General features: G+C 31.5%; 2 protein-coding genes across 3 annotated transcripts; one reads left to right on the plus strand and one right to left on the minus strand.

The window, feature by feature from the left end:
• The first annotated feature begins 3,812 nt into the window (after positions 1–3,812).
• LOC129891090 (uncharacterized) lies at positions 3,813–7,935 on the plus strand. 2 transcript variants are annotated; one of them, XM_055966343.1, is made up of 7 exons: positions 3,813–4,382; positions 5,535–5,675; positions 5,776–5,889; positions 5,984–6,157; positions 6,699–6,814; positions 7,487–7,571; positions 7,659–7,935. In XM_055966343.1, exons 1-7 carry the CDS (start codon positions 3,891–3,893, stop codon positions 7,662–7,664), a joined length of 1,128 nt encoding a protein of 375 aa, XP_055822318.1. In that variant the 5' UTR covers positions 3,813–3,890; the 3' UTR covers positions 7,665–7,935. The 2 variants fall into 2 exon arrangements, with proteins under 2 accessions (XP_055822318.1, XP_055822317.1); XM_055966342.1 differs by having other exon boundaries at positions 7,487–7,935.
• A 3,894-nt stretch (positions 7,936–11,829) lies between these two features.
• On the minus strand, positions 11,830–15,300 carry LOC129891091 (NAC transcription factor 25-like). Its single transcript, XM_055966344.1, has 3 exons — positions 14,851–15,300; positions 13,271–13,575; positions 11,830–12,663 (listed from the first exon to the last, which is right to left on the minus strand). The coding sequence occupies exons 1-3, from the start codon at positions 15,035–15,037 to the stop codon at positions 12,142–12,144; spliced, it is 1,014 nt and encodes a 337-aa protein (XP_055822319.1). The 5' UTR covers positions 15,038–15,300; the 3' UTR covers positions 11,830–12,141.
• Between the last annotated feature and the right edge of the window lie 1,222 nt (positions 15,301–16,522).

Here is a 16,522-nt window from a genome sequence, read left to right on the forward strand (position 1 = left end):
AATAGTTTGGGGCGTGGGTCAATTAAGGTAAATAATCGGGACAATATCAAATATATACAATAAACTAATTAGTTTACAACAAATATAATAGCCAAAGTTATAGAAAATATACAATAACTATACAATACAGCTTGCCAAGAGTCATAGAAAGTATACACTGATTATACAATATAGATTACTTATACATGAGCTCTACACTAAATATACATTATGATACACTCTATACATAAAATATACATCAAATATACATGAATATACGCCGAATGACCATTTTTTGATAATTAAAATGCCCCAATTGCCCTATTTGGATCTATTTTGTGTAGTTTTTCCAACTTTGAATGACCTATGATTTTCTAGTAATTAATAAATTGGATGGGTTGTCCATTGTAATTTTCGATCAACTAGGTTAAATGCCTTTATTGGATTAAGCTAGTAGCAAGGTATATTAACAAAATCAACTATGGGTGTGTTTGGTACGAAGAAAAATGTTTTTCAACTTTCTCATGTTTGATTGGATTCATCATTTTTTAAATTGACTCATTTTCCTTAAATTTAAGGAAAATGAGTTCCCTACATAAAGTAAGGAAAAAAAAATTTAAATCTTTATTTCAGCCTCACCACTCGACTTAAATTCGGGATTCGATATCCACTCGTGTCTTTACTCCAAATCCCAAATGGGACCCATGACCCAACTCTTGACCTGATACTCAACTCTCAGCCCTACCTCGAACTAAGATTCTACTCCCGACTCAAGACGTCAACCTTGACCCAACTCGAGATCGTCTCAAGATTTAACTTCCGTCATCAACCTTAAATCCAACTTTTGGCCCCAACTCGAGATTCGAGACTCCACTCTCGCCCCTAACACTTGATTCTGGCCCTAATCCAAGACTCAACTTTCAAACCCGACTTCCAATTCTTGACCACGATCCAGAACTAACTACATAATTTATGTTTAGGGACTCGACCCCGACTCAAGGTCAAGGTCAGGTCCTGGCTTGGAATAGTGTCTCTGATCTTTGTCTGAATTAGGGTCGAGGGTTAGGTCTTAATCACGTCAATGATTGAGTTTTGAGTTGAGGTCGAGGTTAGTTTCGAGGGTTAGGTCTCGAGTCGGGATTGGATCTTTGTCGATGTTGGGGTCATATCGGATCTTCGGTCGCGAACGAGATAGGAATTCAGGTCCATGTTAAATGTTGGGGATTCGGGTTCGGTGTCACCGTATTTGGTTATGTTATATCTAAATGTTTTTGGGACAATATTTCCTTCTTACTTACCAAACGTCGGAAATTAACCTATATATTATAATATACACACTATAAGCTTAGTACAACTTATACAAAAATCAAACACCCTTTACTTATAATTTGGTCTCGAGTAACTTAAACCTAAACTCATTAAGCTAGAAAAGATTCAACTTAGAAACTTAAAACTATATAATATCTACACAACATGTGAAAACAATTAACAAGTCAATCTAAGTCTTAAGGAACAAACAATGCACTAATGTTGAATTTAATTTCAGAATAAAATCTGATGAATTATAGTTAGAGAATGAAAAATACATGCATTTCGTCTGATGCACCATTTCTGAAAATTCTTTGCCTCAAGAATTTCCAATGAAAACAACTTAGGATTTTTTTAATTTTATTTTGACTTAGGATATATACTAGTACTATTACTAGAAGACTAGAGAGTTTTTGAATGGTTTAAAGGGCAGACACCTGTTATTATTGTCTCATAGTATGTGTAGATAAAAGAATATTGGTAGCCTCCTTGCCCACAATAAATGACCCTAATTATTTGATGGTCTAAATCTCTGAACATGACATTCGAAGGAAAAATAAAATAAAAATCACTGAACATGACATGCTTTCTAATCAACAACCACAAATATGGGAAAGTATTTACGAGCCCACCACCATAAATGTGTGAACTAACTATTCTCTCCAGGGGGCGGGGGGTCTAGCCCTTAAAATATAGATTCACAGGAATTTAGTCATTTTGTTTCTATTTTGTATTCATATTAAGAAATTAATAAAATATTTATAATTAGCTTATATTGTTAATTTAATAATTATTATTATATGTTAACTTGAAATCATCAATTATTTTTTTTTATAATTTAAAATCTGAATATGCTTTTATCCGAATGAGATTTCATGTGAACGTAGCCACATATGAAACTGAAAGATACCAAAATGAGTCGACAAGTGGAGAGGACCATCACTTCGCCAATCAATCTACAAACCTACAAGAACATTGTTTTCCTCGACTAGAAAAAATTTATTTCCCTGCATCATTAGAAATCAATAAATTAAGGGAAAATGATTAAAAATGCCCCTAATCTATTTGAAATGAATAAAAATGTCATTAGTTTATAGTTTGGTTCAAAAATGCCTTTTGTCGTTAATATTTTGGTCCAGAAATGCCCCTATTGTTATTTAATGAGTCAAAAATATTCCTATTATTACAAAATGGGTCAAAAATGCCTTTTTCCGAATAAATATATAGATATTTTTTTTAAAAAAATCTTGTTCTTTATAAAAATATTACTTTTAAGGAACTCTATTCTTGTTTTCTTTCTTTTTAAACCACTTTAAGTAATAAAAATGTAGCAAATTATTTTATTCTTCATAATCTCATTTTATCAATTAAAATAGAATAATTTCATGTACTCTAAATTTTAACGGATAATATATGTCATATATATAAGATAATAATAAATCTATCATTAATTTTTATTCAAATAACGATAGAAAATAATTATAATAAAATAAGAAATATTTTAAATTTTTTTCTAATTGAAGTGGAATAAACATTTGCTAATAAAAGAAATATTACTAGGAAAAAAATGTGTTCAAAAAGAAAATAAATAATATATTTGTTTGAAAAAGGGCATTTTTGACCCATTAAATAGCAATAAGGGCATTTCTGGACTAAAATATTGACGGTAAAGATATTTTTGGACCAAACTATAAATGAAACATATTTTTATTCATTTCAAATAGTTTAAAGGTATATTTGACCCTTTTTCCATAAATTTTTTTTATATATATATATATATTTAATATTGTGTGTCTTTGCCCACTTTTGTTTTGATAACCACAATGTACGAATCAATTTATAGTATATATCTCAATTAATTTTATAAAGCATTTGCTAATTTTCAGGAGCAAAATAAATTACGTTTTTTTACTCCCGGCGAGATCTCTCGCCTATTTTAAGAAAATATAGAAAACTTTTATAGAAAAAGTTGGTGAATGCTTAGTCATGTGCTAAGTTCAATTTTAAAAAAAGTCTGCGTGCCAATTTGACAAATCCCGTGCCCCCTTAAATTAATTTTTCAAAAATGCCCTATCTTAGTCATTTTAATTTTAATGATATAAATTATTTTTCTATATTTTTATTTTAAGTTGGTCCAAATCCTATTAAAGATAAAGTTTATTTAGAACACACTTTTATAACGTTTAACATCTTATTGTTAATTAAAAGAAAAAAAATTAGAAAAAACATTTCATATATTTCGTATTTAAAATAAATATAAAAAAATAAATCTATTATATTTTTATACAAATAAAACTATTGACTTTATAAAAAAATTATGCTCAATTATTGGCTATGATCGTTCTTACGTGGCTTGAGGATAGCGCAGTCACATAGGAACAAAGAATGTAGCTCCACCATAGTCAGCTGCACCTCCACACATCAACCAATGAAAAAACACCATCAACTTATTTCTGTCAATCAACGATTGGAGGATCACTTCCATTATCGTAAGCCGCGAAGTACCTGATCACCAAACTGATATAAAATCCCTTTGTTCTACTGTTTGTTTGACAGAGAGAAAGAAGGTGAAGTAAGCTTTGATCTAAGCTTTCTCCATTTCAATGGCGACAATCAATGGCTTGACCTCACCACAGCCCTTTCTCTCTCTGCCAAAACCCAACGCAAAGCCCTTTCTCTCTCTATCAAAGCCCTTAAAGTCTCAATTCTTATTCAGAGGTCTTAAACAGCAGAATCAGCAGTTGAGGGATTTGGCTGTAGTGGGTTCGGTAGCCAACGAAACCGACGTGATTCCGATCCAAAGTACCGACAGTACGGACCAGCAAAACGGCGTCGTAATTGGATTAGAAAGAGAGCCGGAATTAAGCGGAGAGATGGATATAGTAAATCAGGTAGTGGGTGGGTTCGGAAATGAAGGGAGGTTGTCGTTTGAAGGTGCTGGTGGGTTTTCTTCGGCAAGTGGTGTTGTTGGGTCAGAAAATGAAGAGGAGGATGTGGAGAAACTTATTGATAGAGCTATTAATGCAGCTATTGTTTTAGCTGCTGGATCTTTTGCTATCACTAAATTGCTCACAATTGACCATGATTACTGGCATGTAAGTTACTTATTACTAGTTGTAGAAGCTACTAACTTGTATTTAAATAACTCGGTGTCTGAAAATTTGTTCTGAGCATAAACATTTGCATATCAAGACTCTCTCTTTATGTGGTTTTTGTCTTAATATTTTGGTTCATTCGGTTCAAATGATTAATTCTCTCAATTTTTTTTTTTATAACCATTGTCTCTGGGCCAGCTTGCTTGCGTCTAATTACATGGGATAACTAACACCCCTAGCAGCAACTAAGTCCGTCTATAAAGGTTAGGACAGATTGGAAGAAATCACTTAGTGTTTTTATCTCTGCTGGGATTTGAACCTGAACAGACTTTATTGACCTATAGGCCACACTTGTTAAGAGGCAATGAAAAAGATTAAAGGAGAAAGATTTCCAACCTAAGCTTAAAAGATATGTTTAATATTTATAACTTGAGTGTCCCAAGTACCTTCCATTTAGGTGGAAACACACGCGTGTTGCACCCATCTATATATAACTCAATTGATTTTGGTGCCTTTTAGATTGGTATGTTCTCATGCTCTTTGTTCTGCCCTGTTGTTGTTCAAGGGGAAAAAAAATCCTTATGTAGTTGTTCTATTCTTGATTAAGGATCTGTATTTCTTAATGTCTTTCAGTCTTCTGTGGTTCAAATCATTTGCACTTTAGTCATGAATTTCATGTCGCTGTTATTTACAGTTGTACAGGGTTGGGGTATGATGTTTATTTTGTATCTGCTTTTGGTCTAATTGGAGAATCTGACAGTTTTATGCAGTCTAATTTGTGTTGGCCTTCATTGCTCATGGGTGATGATTGCATATTTCATTTCATTCAGTATATAGAACTGTCAATTAAAATTGTTAGATCCTGATTGCTCTTTCTTGATTTCAAGTACTTTTTTTCTTAAAATAGTTTGATCCTTGATAAATTGACAAGGAATCGCGTATACTTATAATACTTATAGTGACAAGTTTGCTTTTTTCCCTTGTATCATTTTTTTTTCTTAAAGTTATATATTCTTTTACTTGGGTTCACCGCATTGAAACATATTTGTTTCTTGTGGAATTCCTTCTCGTTATTTCTGAAGCAAATTGTAGTGATGTATGCTCACCTACATATTTTCCAGGAGAATATAGCTCATCATCCTTCTCTTTCAGGGATGGACCTTATTTGAGATATTGAGATATGCACCTCAGCACAACTGGGTTGCATATGAGGAAGCCCTTAAAAGAAATCCAGTTTTGGCTAAAATGGTCATCAGTGGAGTGGTTTATTCTGTTGGGGATTGGATTGCACAGGTTAGTGTGTATGAAATAGAAAATTCCTGCAAATCCCATGAATCACTTGAAATTGTTTTTCGGCACAGGGATTGATTAGTCTTCCCTGTACTTATTGCAGTGCTATGAAGGGAAGCCTCTTTTTGACATTGATCGTGCACGTATGTTGAGATCAGGCTTAGTTGGATTCACGCTACATGGATCCCTCTCTCATTATTATTATCAGTTCTGTGAGGTACTGCTGTTTTAAAACGTTTCATACTTCCATGGCTGTGCATTTATAGGTTTTAATTGTTCTGGACTAAGCAACACACTCTGATTTGTATTAGGCACTGTTTCCTTTCGAAGATTGGTGGGTGGTTCCTGTCAAGGTTGCCTTTGATCAAACTGTTTGGTCAGCAGTTTGGAACAGCATTTACTACACAGTTTTGGGAATTTTACGTCTTGAATCCCCTCTTGCCATTTTCAGTGAATTGAAGGCTACATTCTTTCCAATGTTGACTGTAAGAAGACCTTCTGCTCTTACTTCTTGCTTAAATTACGGCATCACCTTTACATAATTGAACTTATTTTCGCTTCAAGCAGTAGTTCATATTACTACGTAAAATATTATTGTTTCTTGGTTTTCATATCTATGAATATATCAGTGTTATTTACCATGACCATAGTTGCTACTGTGCTGCTCGTGTTCATTTTCTCTTCATTTTTCTGGCGTTCTTCCTCGTATCTGGTCCATAGTTCTTTCATAGTTGAACATTATTTTGCATTTTCAAAGAAGATTTTTAAGTCAGGGTGTTCATTGAATCTCCATAATACTTGTCAAATTTAAACCTACGCTCTGTTGATAAGTTACCATTTGTTGTGCAGATCGGAAAAGCGATTGAATGATAGTTTCCTGCAGTTTATATTATTCCTATTTGTTGTTTCTTGCATGCATGCTTCTATCATGCAACATGATGTTTGAGGTTCAGCATGGATTAGTAGCAACTCATGCATCATGACACCCTTTTAACACGGATTCTCTGTATGTGGCTCATTTTTCAGGCTGGTTGGAAGCTGTGGCCATTTGCTCATCTAATTACGTACGGTGTAGTCCCGGTTGAACAAAGGCTTCTTTGGGTTGACTGTGTAGAACTCATTTGGGTGACAATACTCTCAACGTAAGCATCCCAAATTCAATTACGAATTTTTACTTTTTTTGGTGCATCGTATTCAAGGATTGTTATCTTGGTTAAGGAAATTGATGGCAGTCCATCTTTACTCTATTAATATATATGTGAACTTCCAAAGGTTTCCTGTTCTTCAACAAAATGTTGTCCATGATTATTTAGGGGCAGGTAGCTCTTAGGTTACACCCAACTAATGACTCCAATTTAGTCTTTTCGTACTGGGATACTTATGTGCCTCGCTGCTAGTTGCGGAGCTAGGATTTTCACTAAGAGGTTTCAAAATATAAAGGAGTAAACACATGAAGAAGCCAAAGGGTGTTCAACATCTACTATATGTTAAAAAATAATTTTAATTATGTATAAACAGGGTAAGTTTCTGCCCTCAGTCCTACCTGGCTCCGTGCTGCTTGCTACCATCTAGGTGAATTAGATTTCCTATTGAATGGTTAATCTTCATGTTATTACTTCTTGTATTTTTGTTTGTCAATCATTAGGACCAATCTGTAGTGCCCTAAGGTATTTCAAACTTCGACGACAATAATGCAGATACAATCACCTTTTCTCAAAAAAAGAAAAAAAGAAAAAAAAAAGATGTTAGAATAATGCAGATGGAACTACAAGAAGTGCATCATATTTTGACTTCATTTGTTCTTTGTTTATTAGTTATTCAAATGAGAAATCAGAATCTAGAGTCTCTGAGGTGATCGTAGAAACAGAGGCGCAACCTCCCTCAATAGGTCCACCACAGGTGTGTGAAATAACTTCTTACTCGCAAGATGTGGATGTACGATGAAGTCAGTATTGACGTACTGCCTTAATTTGATGCGTGCTGTAGGAGTAAATAAATGGAAGAGCAAAGACACGACAAAGATTCGAGGAAATGTATAGCTTTGAGGTGATATAGCCGCAGATACTTGCTTGACCGTACTCTCAGAAAACATCCTCCGAGATACTCGTTTATGATTTGTGCATACTGCACGCTGCTCTCCTTCCTCCGTGTATGTACACAAATTCTTTTGTAGTAACTGTAAAATAGTGAAATCTCGAACTCTAATGTTCCTGTTGAAGTTTCAACAGAAACTTCCATAATAGAAGTATAGCTTATAACATAATATTGACCGTCTTTAAAGTATCATGAAATATGCATGAAGGGAACTGGTGTTGCAAGCCTGATGGTTGGTTTATTTCTCTCTTTTGCATTTCACTTCACTTGCAAACAACAACAGGAGTCTGAAAAAGGTAAGATGTATTACCTCTACCTTTGTGGGCTAGATAGATTGTTTTAGGTAGACCCTTGGCTCGGCTCAAAAGAAGAATGATCAGGGAGCAATGCTTACTTGAGCACCTATTCTACATATCTCTCACAAAAAAAATAAAATGATTTCATTCAATTTGGCCGAGCTGGCCGACTTGATTCTATTACTAAAATTGCATTGAACTACCATGTATTTTGTTCGTATTAAAGCTTTCCCCTCTAGTTCTTGAAATTATACTCCAGCCCTCATGTCTTAGAGCCTGTTTGGATGGACTTATTTTAAGTAATTTATAAATTGAAAACTGCTTATAAGTTGAAAAAAAAATAAGTTGGTGCAGCCCAACTTATTTTTTTTGACTTATAAATTGTTTAAAATAAGTCCATTCATTGGAATTTATTTTAAGCACAAAATGATTTTAAGTTGGCCAGTCAAATACTAAAAAAAATTAAATCTTTTTGGAAAAAAATTGACCAGACTTGTTTTTAAGTGCATAATGCCATATCATATCAAGTGTATCGATTGTTTAGCTCAACAACGACGTTTCTTCCTCAATTTTTTCAGAATTCGAAAGTTCCTTTTGAAGGATTATTCTTAGGAAAATAGAAGTACTAGAATTAAAAGATGAACTTCCTAATTATGAAGTAATGGAAAGATAAAGATAGGTGAATACCACCTTTGTTTTTTATCTTTGATAACTTTGAGCTTTCTGCTGCTCTGTGTAGTCCTATTAGAGGGCAATACAATACTTTAACGATATTTATCAAGAATGTGTTAATTTATCAATCCTAGTATCGTAATGCAGAAGTCAGCTCTTGCCCCTCTATATCCCTTCGGCCTATTTATTGAATCAGTTTCGAGGAAACTTTGATTAAAAAGGAAGGTGGTATTCATTTTTATTTTTTTAGAGTGCGAGGAGGGTGTTTTATCTTATATGTTAATAGTTAAATCGTACTTGTTACTTTGTTTTCTCTCCAAACACTTTTAAACAAAAGTAATTCTATTTTCAAGGAGTCAAATTAAAGGAGATTTTTACGCTAGGTGATGAAAATGGGCTCTTATAATTAGTATAAACGTTTTTATCTAATTACCTAACACATTAAGATTCTACCAAAAAGAGCAATTTAGCAAAATAAAGATCCCATAATTTTAGGCTCTTATTTTGAGCTCTTTCTACCACCTAACACTATCATCTCCCCTTTCGTTTTACCACTAGAAGACTAAGGAGCGATAGTAGAGGCAAGCCACCCAGACGTAAATTCTTTAAAGGCGTGAAGCATAAATTATGAATTATTATATTACAAAAATATAAATTTATGTACCAAGTTAATTATCCTAAGGGCTAAAAAAAAGACAAGCACAAAATAGAGGCAAAACTGCAAATGACCCCATTATGCGCCAAAGTCCAGAGCAGCTAACTCAATAAAGCCCCAAAAGGGCAATACTACTATTTGAAAAAAAATCAAACCTTTATGTATTTTCAACCTTATTAAATTATTTAACTATAGTAAATTAATATGATTTGATATAAACATCATGTAAGTATTTAACAACTAATGCATGTTAGAAGAGGCTGTGACTTGTCAATTTTCTCTAACCTACTAACATTAAGAGTCCAATCAATCAATTTTTCTAGCAATTAAATTTGCTTAATCTTTGGCCATAGGCTTAATAATTATAAATAATCATAGACCTTTTTTTGGAGATAATATACCATATATATCTATCTATCAAGATAGTGCATTCACCACAATATCATTAAAATCAGTTGAGAAAGATTATGACAATGTATTATCATTTCAAGTGGGCTTAACAGAAATTTCAACATATTTATTGAAGTCATAAATTCAGACTGACCATCCCTTTTCAGCAAATAAACTTTAAATAATATCTTTTACACCCCTTTTCATTTTACTGAAAAAAGAATTTTCTTAACCTCTAAATGAATAATTTTGAAATTGAGGTACATGGACTATTTTAATCTAGCAAGTAAAGGATATCATATACTTCTTTTGTATACTTGGCAATACCTATACGTACGTATGCAACAGCGTATTTTAGGAATGCAAAAAAAGATACTAAAAATTAGGTATTTCGTTGAACTGACGTCAAGTAAAAAGATTAAAAAAATATATAATGTATGTTCACACTTGTGTATATACTTGTATATATATGATGTGATGCTATGATATTGATACATGCATTTGGATCCTTTTTAAATATTATGTTGCTAAAATAAGTAGGGAAATGAAATCATATTAAAGTAGTTTTGTTATGTTTCCTTGAAAAGGAAATGCAATTAACATAATAATTAAAAAAAAAGAAACGATTATATGTTTTTTTTTGGAGATAATGATTCCCCTTTGATGATAGTGAAATGGTCCCAAGTCAACAAAGAAAGAAAGGTAATTGTGAGGTAGCATCTTGCTGTCAATATTGTGAGGACCTATAGCTCTTGGAATATACTTTTGCCCATGTCTAATCCAAGAAAATGAGACTAGAGATATAATCAAGAAAAAAGTATGACATCCCAAGTATATCTAGACAATGTATGATGGAATTTCCCATTCTTATAATTTTGTTATTGTCTCCTAAATGCAAAAGCAAAAGCTCCTTATTAACGTATCATGTCAAAAGAATTCACAGCGTGACCTAACGATTAGTAAAATGGACAAAAATTTAAAAGATCAAGATTCTTATAGTAATGAACTCATTACACCAATAACAACATATCAAATGTAATTTCACTAAGAGTTGTGAGTATGCAACCTTATTAGTATTTTAAATAATAGTGAACTCATTTTGTTGTTAAAGTTATAGACTCTCATATGATATTTGTTGAGATTTTAATAGATCTTTACATACAGATATATACTTTGTGATAAAATTATAAAGTTCACATATAGCCATAACCAAGGAGGTTTCATCCGCTTTTGTCCATACCTAGTTTTGATTGACAGAATTATTTATAATATCTTCGTTGACAAGAAATAATATGTATTTGATAAAAAGTTGATGTGGATATAAATTGGCTCGAGCACCACCGTAATTTAAAATATTATCATGCCAAATTAATTAATGGAAAAGGTATTGTGATTTTTTCTTTTTCTCTTTAAATAATTGGATCCAATAACCCATTTGTCATTGAGATTATCTATCTATTTGTTTGATTCTCTCCAATAAATAATTGCATCAATCATGTCAAGTATGCAATGTATGATCCCTCTATAATGTGTCACTATTAATTACTAAGCGCTCCACAACAACAAATGATTCTTATCTTTTCCCTTAACAGGATTTCTTTTCTTCTAAGGTAGCAAATTATTTCACTGCTTAATTAATGATATTCTATTTTTTTGGAAAATTAAAAACCAATTCTATATTAAAATTAGTAACCTACCTTACTAGCTACTTATTAAATAATTATAGCATTAGTAAATATAATCTCTCACTAAGCTAACAAACAAACAGATTAATCCTTAGGGTTTTGGGAATCTTTTTAAAAAGTTGTTGAAAGAAAATAGTATGTAATTTAATTAGATATCTGGCCGATTTTTATTTTCTTTCTGATCGTAACAATACTAGGTTTCCATTCTAAACAAGTCAAGATCAATTATACGAATTCTCGTTGATCGGATGTGTTTCGAAGTAAATTTATATCAATCCAACCGAATCAAATAAAAATGTCCAGAACATTTTTTTTCCCAATAAGATATAGAATATATATAATTACAAGATTTGTTTCTATGCATCTCTATTCACAGTCAAACCTTGGAGATGTATGTATTTTTATATATACTATAAAGTAAAGACAAACAGTTAATAAAACAAAAATATACATGGCCTCACGTAATTATTTTTTTTCACTAAACTGTAAATCATCTAATTTAAAAAACCAACAAAATCTCAATACCCAAATCCAGCGATCCCACCAATCTAATTTAACACCGTCGATCGTTAATCAATAATAATTAGTTAGGATCCTGTAATAATTAAACATGTTTGTATGGTATAATAATATGATTCACAATATCGCCTTTTTTTTCTTCTTCTTCAATTTGATGTCTAAGAATACCAATTCATGCTCGAATAAGGTTGTCGATAAACTCCGTCACTAAGAGACCCCAAAACTTGTTGTTGGTGAAGTGACGGAGTTTGAGGAAGTTGACTCAGAAGACTTACAATAGATCCATTGTGTTCATCAGCTCGAGCATTCATATTTAATCCGTCCTCCATATTCTCCGTCAAAAACCTTTTTGTTGATTGAGAATTGTCGTTACTAGCTCCTCCATCTTGATCATTCCAATATAAATTTGCTAGTGGCCTCTTTGCAGAAAATTGTGATCCACCTTCGTATAAATTTTGGTCATTTTCATGAAGCAATGTAGTACCAAAATTTGAAGATTTTAGTTGTGGGATTTTTGCTTGACAAAAAATATTTGGCATTGACATGGAATTTGGTATGCATGATGGATTAATTGATGATGATCCCATCATCATATCAATATTCAAATCATCCCTTTCATGATCAATTGGCCTTTGAGTATTATTCTTCTTGTAAATCCTACATAAAACCCAATCATCTAGCTGCATATTTTTAAAAAAACAATTCATTAGTCAATCCAAGTCAATCAAATGTAATAACTTTCAAAAGTCAATTTTATTAAAGCCTTTTCTTTTTGTAACAAGATTCTGTGCCATGTGTGTGGTGGCTATATTAGGTACGTAGTACCTATGACAAGGTGAGATATTTAAAATTTAAATATATGCATCCAAGTTAATCAAATTTTAAATACACGAAATAATTTTTTTAAATGAGTATGTCAAACCGACTACTCTTCACTCTATATGGTTATGCCACAGAATACATCACTAAAGGAATATGTAATATATAATCAATGATTTAATTGCTAAAAAAACATACATACATATATATTAAAATCTTTAAAATTTCAGTAAATACTAAACTCTGATTTCATAATTAACAAAATGCATTATGTTCAATTTTTAAAAATATATAATTAAATTTAAAAATATTGATACAACCTTACCAATATAGGAGTATTTGCTAATGTAATTGTCACAAAAGGAATACTTACTATTCCAACATAGGGTGTGCTCTAAAAACATTAAATTCAAGACAAATTTTAAATTAAAGTATGAAATTGACATAAAAATAAAATAGAATACTTACCCTTAGTGATTTTTTATTGGCAAGGTCACAACCAGGGGGCTTATTATTTGTTTTATTGTCAGCAAGCCTATATTCATGCATGATCCAATTTGTTTTCACCCCTTTTGGAGGTTTGCCTCCATAAAAAACCAATGCTTTTTTGACACCGACTTTTTGAGTCCCGCCGGCGGTGAGCACCGGCTTGTCGGTTCCGGTAGCCTTCCAGTAACCGGAAGTTGCCGCTCTGTTAGGCCTCGCCCCGTTTGGATACTTCCTATCCCTTGGACTAAAGAAGTACCATTCTTGTTTTCCAAATGTCGCTTTAGCTGAAAATTAAAATTAAAAAACATATCTCAAACGCTCAAAACTCAACGAAATTTCAAAATTGCTTTTTTTTTTTTTATAAAAGTTCTATTTTTATAAAGTGGAGAAGGAAAAAGGGAACACAAAAAGAGAGAATAAGGAAAATCGAATTCACACTTATTGCATGATAAAAAATTCTCAAACACTCAAAAAATTGCCACCTATGACATGAGAGAAAGAAGGAAAGGGAATTAAATAAAAAAAATAACGAAAATCGAATTCACACTTATTTTGAGAAAAAGCTTCAAACATATTTTAAAATTGTCTTTTTTGTTACATGGAATGGGAAAAAAAGAAGGTAAGAAGCAATAAAAAAAAGGCATAACAAAAATTGGATTCACACTTATTATGTGGGAAAAAAATATTCTCAAATATTAAAATATCATCAAAATTTCGAAGTTACAATTTTTAACATAAAAAAAAAGAGAAGAAAGGAAGGAGAAGTAAAAAAAAAAAGGACAACAACAATAGAATCAAACAATCAAAATTAGAACATCTCAATTCTCAAGCACTCAAAAGTTGTCAAAATTTCAAAATTATCATTTCAATTTTCTAGTAATATTTTTCTATTACATGAAAGAAGAAGCAAAAAACAACGGCAAGAAAAATAAAAAAAAGGAATGGCGAGAATTAAACTCACACTTATCGCTTGAAAAAATTTCAAACACTTAATAATCGACAAAAAAATATCAAAATTACCATTTTATTACCCGAAGAAGAAGAACAAAAGGAGATTTTAATTTTTTTTTTTAAAAAAAACAAGAGAATCAAACTCATACTTATCAAGTGAAAATTTTTCAAACGCTCAAAAATTTATCAAAAAATCAAAATTGCCTTTTCATTTCATGGAGAGGAAGAAAGGGAGGAGAAATAAAAAAGTGAAACAAAAAAAAAATTCGAACTCACACTTGTTATGTGAAAAATTCTCAAACACTTAAAACTCTGAAAAAAAACAAAATATACCATTTTACAATATGAAGAAGAAGAAAAAAAAGAAGGGGAGGAGAAACAAAAAAGTGGAGAATCAAACTCACAGTTATTATGTGAAAAATTCTCAAACACTTAAAAATCCGTACAATCAAAATTACCATTTTATTACACGACCAAGAAGAAGAAAAATAAGGGAAGGGGAAATAAAAAAGAGAGAAGAACGAGAATCAAACTCACACTTATGGCATGAAAAATTCTCATTAACCGATACCACTAGACTATAAAATCGCGATAAAAATAGTACATACCAGGTAGTTCCCAAGGATCAAATTTGTAAAGATCAACTTCAGCAATAATAGAAACAGGAAGAGGAACAGAGGCAACTCTTTTCTTAAGGTAATGAACAACAAGTTCTTCATCAGTGGGATGAAATCGAAATCCAGGTGGCAATTGTGGCTGATGATGAGAGCCGGTTGATGAATCGGTACTCTCCATTAACACAAAATTCGATAATATATGTATTTTTTTTATAATTATATATTCGATCAGAGCGAGTTGATTATAAAACTATATAATAAAATAATAATAATAACAAGAAGAAGAAGAACTAGGAGGAGTAAATGGTATGGTACTAAAATTCAGCTTAAGATATTTAGAAGTTCAGGAGAGAGAGAAATGGTGTGTGTGCTGTGAGTTAGTAGTACAAGAATACAGAAAATCAGCTGGAAATTGGTTTGGTTAATAACATTTGGCTCTTCTCCCCCTTCTTCTTTTTATATGGTATAATATGAAGTACATTTTTTACTTTATTTTATTATTTTATTTTATACACTAATACTGTAAATAAAATAAACTACTAGTACTAGTAAAATTTAACCAATTAGAATATCTACTTACTCCATTTTAAAAAAATATCACTACTTAAAATTTTATGTGTTTGAGATAATAGCTGAGCATTTATCAAAAATAATATTTTTTATAAAGGTAAGAGTAAATTTGTATGATTTTCATCCTCAATCTTCATACTTCACTTGTAAGATAATATTTGATATGTTATTATTATCGTTGTTGATGATGTGCTAAGGTAATATATACATCACTGATAGCGGTGGAGTCACAATTTTTGTTATTAAGGAAATTCAAATTTAAAGAAGTAAACATGACAAATTAATTAAGTGTCTACTTATGCAAATTTAAACTCGGAGGACATAGATGCCAACTGAGGCCGAGTTAAGCGACATATTTTATATATTTTGCCTATATATAACATAATTATTTGGTGAAGTAAACCAATTATTGATCCAAAATTTATTTAGAATTTGAAGTTCTTAATATTAAATTCATTATATCTTCAATAATATGAGATAAGTATTATTTATTGCAATTTTAATGACTTTTTATATAGATATTTATGCACTGTGTCAAAATACTGAATTCAAATAAATTCAATTATGAAAAGCTAAAACCGTTAGCTTTTGTACACCTGCTGACTCTGCCCACAATTATCAATAATTTTAATCGGTTGTAACTATTTACTTACCCTACTTTTTACAAGTAGAAATATAATAATGTCAACTTTTACAATATCAAAATATATTCAATATTTTCTAATAAGTAGAGGATGGCCATACACAACTTTAAATGATGAAAACTTTAAACGAAAATATTTAAAATAGTGTGTGTACAACTTGTGATGAGAAATATTCTTAACCTATGTCTATATACCATATAAAGACAAAGGGGTATATTTGTCTTTTATAAAAAAAGGAAGTCCATGTAATAGTTTAGTGGATGTTAATGAAGGAAAAAATGAGGTGATTAGTAGCTATCAATGACGTAATTAAGCGATTGAGAACTGAATATTAGGCCTTTAATCAATCGACACGCATGGTTATGTAATATAAGGTTAGCCCGACACGTGATGAGGTTGAAAAGAAAGCAAATAGGGTCCACCTCTAAATATACCTAAGACAACCAGAG

The sequence above is a fragment of the Solanum dulcamara genome, chromosome 6 (assembly GCF_947179165.1).
Source record: "Solanum dulcamara chromosome 6, daSolDulc1.2, whole genome shotgun sequence".
Lineage (NCBI taxonomy): Eukaryota > Viridiplantae > Streptophyta > Magnoliopsida > Solanales > Solanaceae > Solanum > Solanum dulcamara.